We start from the raw sequence: 5,619 nt of genomic DNA, 5'->3' as shown, positions 1-5,619 counted from the left end.
TCCTGTGGAAAGGACCTCTGGAAATCATCCAGTCCAAGCTGTTTGCTGGCAAAACAGTGAGAAAGATGAGATTAATGGATATAAGAACCCAAGATGGTGATGTGGGAGGCATAAGGAAGATTTAGAGCAATTTAGATTTAGATTTAGAATAGATTTAGAGCAATACAGTAAGAAATCATCTGACTTAAGACATCCATTAAAAAGGTGAAGGCAGACATTGGACTATCAGTTCTGACAAGGTCATATGGAAATAAAGTGAAAACTAATTAAGCTTTTATGTCGGCATTTTTTTCTCTATGATACGCTGGACCAATTTCAGATGTGCTACAAGACATCATGGATAGCTTTGGAAACCAGGGAAGCTCGAGTATCATTAACACCCCCTGCAACTCAAGCAGCAAGCTTACAGAAGTGGGATGATAGATGCTGAGGGAAAAGGATCAGCACATAAAGGGAGACAGGTACCTCGGCGTCTTAACTTCATTCTCAAGGGAGAAAATGAAGAAGCTTGTCTAACAACACTGCCTGATTGACACAGCGGAGGAGGCGAGAGCTCCCCGCTAGCAGCAGCTCGCGGGGGGAGCCGTGATGGTACGCGTTACGCTGCGCGGAGCAAAGGAGCCGTTTACAAGTGCAAGAGAAGCCCTTTCACCGATCCCCAGCGCCGCCGGTACGAGAAGGGCTGGGCCACGTCAGCATCCGCCGCTCACCGCAGCCCCACCCGACGAAGTCGCCGCCGCCGCCGGAAGCCTCAACCCCGGTCCGGCTCCGCCCTCCTCCAGCCGCGTGACCGGCGCCAGGCGCTGCGCTCGGCCGCCCGTTAGGGGAGGAGCCGGTGCCGTTCGTTTCCCGGCGGCGCGGCGAGGAAGGCAGGCTGCTGTTGCCGCCCCGCCGTGCCCGTTGCTTTCCTTTGGGGAGAAGGAGAGCTGGGCGAGAGAAGCGGTTGCTCCCTGCCCGCCTCTCAGCGGCGCCCGCCCGGGATGTCTTTGTCGGAGCGGGAGGGCGGCGGAGCTTTGGCGTGACGGCATGGCCGCGGAGCTCGGCTGCGGGGGAGAGCCGGGTGAGGGCTGGGCGGGCGGCCTCGGGGTTGCTCCCGGCCCTTGTGAGGGTGGGAGCGTTAACCGGAGCTTTAACCGAGTGCGTCTTCGACGGCAAAATGCCGTCAGAGAAAACCTTTCCTTCTAGCGCGTATAATAAGCGGGAGTTGATGCGTTGCCGTAGAATCGCGGAACGGCTTGGGTCGGAAGGGAGCTGAAAACCCGTCCAGCCCCTGCATCGTGCTGTAGGCAGGGCTGCCCGCAGCTCAGCTGCACCCAGGGACGGGGCAGCAAACACGGTTTCTCTGGGCAGCTGTGCCAGAGCCTCACTGCCCTCTGAGTGAACATGGAGTTACTTACTGTACAGCTATGTTACTCTCATAGATAGTTGCTTATATTATAATCACGTAACTCTAAATGGCGCTTGGAACAAATTTGCCTCTTTCTGCTTGACAGCCAGCTTCATTTAGTTCACGTTTCATGATCCTCTAACTTGTATTATATAATTATGTAATTGCATTTTTCAGATCAGAAGCTAGGCATTGCCTTGGAGCAGGATGAAGCAGATGAGATTTTGAGTAGTGCTGCTGAGGTATGTAAACTGAGGACTGAAAGTGGGTAAAAAAAAATATGATTTAAGATACGCATCTTCATATCTGTAGAACAGTCTGTTTCAGTCTGGTCTTGCCTGGCTTCGAGCCCATCGCTGAACTGTAGAGTTACAGTTTTTTCAAGCAGCAGCAGAATAAGACTTTTTAAAAAGTGAATTCTGCTTTTTTTTTTTTTTTTCTTTTTTTTTTTTTTTTTTTTTTGTAATGTCTTCAAAAATTGGTCCTATGTTGGAGAAAGCCTGATTCCTCCAAAGTTTTTTAACTTCTGTGGACTTTTTCCTTTGATCTCATGGGGAGATAACGTTCTGTGGTGAATAGCATAAACCTGTCTGAAGACTGTGCAAAAGCTGAGGCATCAGCACCAACGTGGGGCTCACGTGCACAGAAGTGAATGTGGCTCTTGCATAGGTTTAAAATGGTTGTTCTAAGAAAGATTTGATGCAGTTATGCCTTATAGCAAAGCATTTCCAGGAAAAAAAGCAATGAACATTTTTTCAAATCTGGCCAATGTTCAAGGACTGTAATATCAACCTGAAAATGATTGCTGGGGAGTCTGTATGTCCTTTTCAATATGGACTGAATAAACTGCTTTGTTTTGCACACTTTAGAATAAAAACAAACCACAATAACACTTGCAGTCATGTGCTAAAATACAAAATAATCAATTACAGAAAAGCGTCGCCGGAGGTGATGGCATATCCAGATCCAGGATGATGGACCAAAGGTAAAATGAGTGGGAATACTGCTTCAGAAGGACTTGAAAAGCAAATAAGTGCATGAGTAGAGCTGTGATTATTTATTTGAATTTTTACATCCTCGTATGGGTTACTGTACTGTTGTGCTGAAAGCAGTAAGAAAGCCTGGTTTCTAATCTTTCTGGATTTTGATCTATGTATGAAATGCAAATGTATTAAAGCTCATCTAGAAAGCATGCTCTGCTTCTGTTACACAGTTAATGATCAATAAAGATCATATAAAGGGAATAAAGAGGAGCAACAGTTTTGTTCCGTTCTCCAGATCATGAATTCTGTAAAGCTGGTTAATAATCAGAACAATGTTTCAGCATTTACAGATGGATTCTAAGCATGTTTTTCCATGTTTCAGCTTGATAACAAAAAGCATAGAGTATGAAAAGTGTTTGGAAGAAATGAGGGAGCAGCTGCAGATTTATCAGGTACGTTTCTGGCATCCTGTGACTCTTTTTGCAAAGTGAAGTCTTAATGTCATCGATGGTATTGTGCTGAATTGACACTGTCAGTGTTTTCAGTATTGTTTATTGAAAAAATAAAGTGCCACAGTTTGCCTCTTAGATGTTTTTTTATTAGGTGCAGATGAGTGAGATGAGACAGAAGTTTGAACAAGTCACCACGGAGAACAGGAGGTAAAGAAGAGCACTTTACCTACTGCTGCTATTTTCTTGTGTGGTTTGGTGTTTTTTTCTGTCCTTTAAGCCTGGAACTCTTCTTCCTAAGACTTGGAAATATTTGAATCTGCTTAATAGTTGAAGATTTCATACTCACGTGCTTAATGTTACTCTAAGTCTAATATAGATTACAGCACCAAATTTAGGAGGCTTAGCCATATCTCTGCAAAAGAACTCGGTATTAATTTATACCCTTTTTATAGAACATATCTTGCTCAATGGTTTTAAAAGTGAGCTAGGTGTATATGGTACATACAGATCAAAGGTACAGTACTTCAGTTCATTTAGAGACAGTGTATTAGATAAATACTGCACTGAACTTGGTCTTTTGAATTTTAGGCTGCATGCAGAGTTGAAAGAGGCTCTTGAGATGCAGCTGGATGCTCTTCCTTTTATGCCCATGGGAACTGCGATTCCTGCAGATGAAGAAATAGTGAGAAACCTTCAGGAACAGCTCCAACTGACTAATCAGGTGTGTGAGCTGAATCACTTGTACTCTTCTGTTTCTTCTGTGCCTTGGCAGATTAGGGAAGGATAGTTTGTTTCTTGGTTCAGTATTTGTTTATAACAGTTCCTTGACAGTATTTTGAGGCCTTCCTGATTGCACATAGCTTAAAAAACAAACAAACAACCTCAAATGCACCCATACTTACATTTTCAACTTCAAAACCTGAAGGAAGTTGCTCTCTAGTTCCATACAAGCAGAAATTTTTTGTGTTCATTTGTGCCTCTAACTTTACTTTGTTGAATTTCTGTCCAGAAGATGAATCAAATATTTTGTTGGATTGAAGTTATTGTGGTAGGCTGACTTTTTTTTTTTTTTTTTAAATTAAAGTGTAATGTGAAATGAGGGGCAACTGTATGTGGAATACAGAAAGTAACAGATCTGAATAGATCAGCAAAATGGCCTGAACATATTACAGAGTTGATTCAGTTCTTTCGCAGTGGACTAAGCTGAGGTTAAATTGACTCCTGATTTTTGGTATTTGAGTATTATATATACTGTAGTCCTAAAGTAAAGAATTGCAAGACTTTGACAGTTTCAGAATGTGAGTGTAGTTTTACTTTTGGTAGGAGCTATTAAAATAGTGCAGAACTTGCAGCTCCAGTCTAGATGGAATGTGATCTTGTAAACATCTGGATTTTTTTTGCCTCAGAGTTTGTTTTTCCTGTGTGGTTGTAATGTGTGCAGAGAACAATAATAATTAAAAAAAAAGCATTTCAATAGAAATGTACTGTAAATATTTTAGAGACCTTTATTCTTTCTAGGAAAAAGAACAAGCAATAGAGCTCTGGCAGACTGTATCACAGGAGCTTGATCAACTCCAGCAGCAGCACCAGGAACACATGACTCAAACACAGATTCACATGGCTGAAAGACTGAAACAGCAAGTAACTTTCATGGACGTTTTTGTTAGTTTTGGAATGCCTTCATACACTGCAGAGATTTTGCATCTGTGTGTAGCCAAACAGAAGTACAGTTTGTACCAGTATCATAGAGTCATCATAAAGCCATAGGATGGATTGGGTTGGAATGGACCTCAAGGATCATTACGTTCCATCCCTCTGCCACAGGCAGGGTTGCCAACCAGTAGATCAAGTACTAGGCCGGGCTGCCTAGGGCTCATCCAACGGGGCCTTGAACTGCTCCAGGGACAGGGCGTCCACAGCCTCTCGGGGCAGCCTGTTCCAGCACCTCACCACTCTCTCAGTGAAAAACTTCCCCCCGACATTCTCATCTAAATCTTCCCTCCTTGAGTTTAAATCCATTCCCCCTTTTCCTATCACTTATTTACCCACGTAAAAAGTTGATTTCCCTCATGTTTATAAGCTCACTTTAGATACTGGAAGGGCCATAATGATGTCTCCCCGCAGCCTTCTCTGCTCCAGTCTGCACAAGCCCAGCTCCTGCAGCCCATCTTCACAGGAGAGGTTCTCCAGCCCTCTGATCATCTTCGTGGCTCTCCCCTGGTCCCGTTGTTGATTGTTTTCTGCAATAGTTGTTATCAAAAGTGGAGTGATCAGATGTAGCCAGCGATTCAACAGTCAAAAGGACAGTTGGGGTTGGAAAGTTGGTTTCAGATATGTGGGCAGTAACTTAGGGAGTGCACCGTGTGCGTTTTGGTGCATGTAGAGAAGTACACGAGATAGACAAATATAAATAATCATCCTGCTGTTGTTCAATTCAAATATAAGTAGTTTCACTTACCTGTTGTCATTCAATAGAGAAGCTGAATAAACAGCTGAAAAATGGAGGTTGCTAATCTCCAATGTTAGTGTTTAGCATTGCGTCTCTTCAGCTGCTCCTTGGGAAGCCTTTGAGCTATTTGTTAGTGTCTTAGCTTGCTAAGTTAACTGGTTACACTTCAGGAAATTTTCTTTCAGAGGGATAAATTAGGCTGTAAGAAGCTGTTTTGCTCTGAGCTGTAAAGAGTGCTCAGCATTCAAAGAGCTCATAAACTTCACGTGTACGTGTAGCTCACCACAGCTATATTCAATGTATAAAATCTATAAAATCCGCACCGCGTTTTCAAGTGCGTTACACTTG

At 43.3% G+C, this 5,619-nt stretch overlaps 1 protein-coding gene across 1 annotated transcript; it reads left to right on the top strand.

Moving 5' to 3' along the window:
- Positions 1-361: 361 nt before the first annotated feature.
- LOC128084305 (sodium channel and clathrin linker 1-like) lies at positions 362-5,613 on the top strand. The gene is made up of 7 exons (XM_052690207.1): positions 362-1,060; positions 1,565-1,629; positions 2,320-2,372; positions 2,753-2,822; positions 2,974-3,029; positions 3,411-3,543; positions 4,341-5,613. Exons 1-7 carry the CDS (start codon positions 589-591, stop codon positions 4,587-4,589), a joined length of 1,098 nt encoding a protein of 365 aa, XP_052546167.1. The 5' UTR covers positions 362-588; the 3' UTR covers positions 4,590-5,613.
- The last annotated feature ends 6 nt before the right edge of the window (positions 5,614-5,619 follow it).

This window comes from Tympanuchus pallidicinctus, unplaced genomic scaffold (genome assembly GCF_026119805.1).
Source record: "Tympanuchus pallidicinctus isolate F22 unplaced genomic scaffold, pur_lepc_1.0 scaffold26, whole genome shotgun sequence".
Taxonomy (NCBI): domain Eukaryota; kingdom Metazoa; phylum Chordata; class Aves; order Galliformes; family Phasianidae; genus Tympanuchus; species Tympanuchus pallidicinctus.
The sequence above is the reverse complement of the archived record's forward strand: the minus strand, read 5'-3'. Positions and strand labels throughout refer to the sequence as shown.

Excerpts from the sequence above, each read along its gene's own strand:
- LOC128084305 (XM_052690207.1), top strand. The coding sequence starts at position 589 with ATGGTACGCGTTACGCTGCGCGGAGCAAAGGAGCCGTTTACAAGTGCA. Across the intron at positions 1,061-1,564 it reads CGGCTGCGGGGGAGAGCCGG|ATCAGAAGCTAGGCATTGCC; the intron begins GTGAGGGCTGGG and ends TGCATTTTTCAG. Across the intron at positions 2,373-2,752 it reads TCCAGGATGATGGACCAAAG|CTTGATAACAAAAAGCATAG; the intron begins GTAAAATGAGTG and ends TCCATGTTTCAG.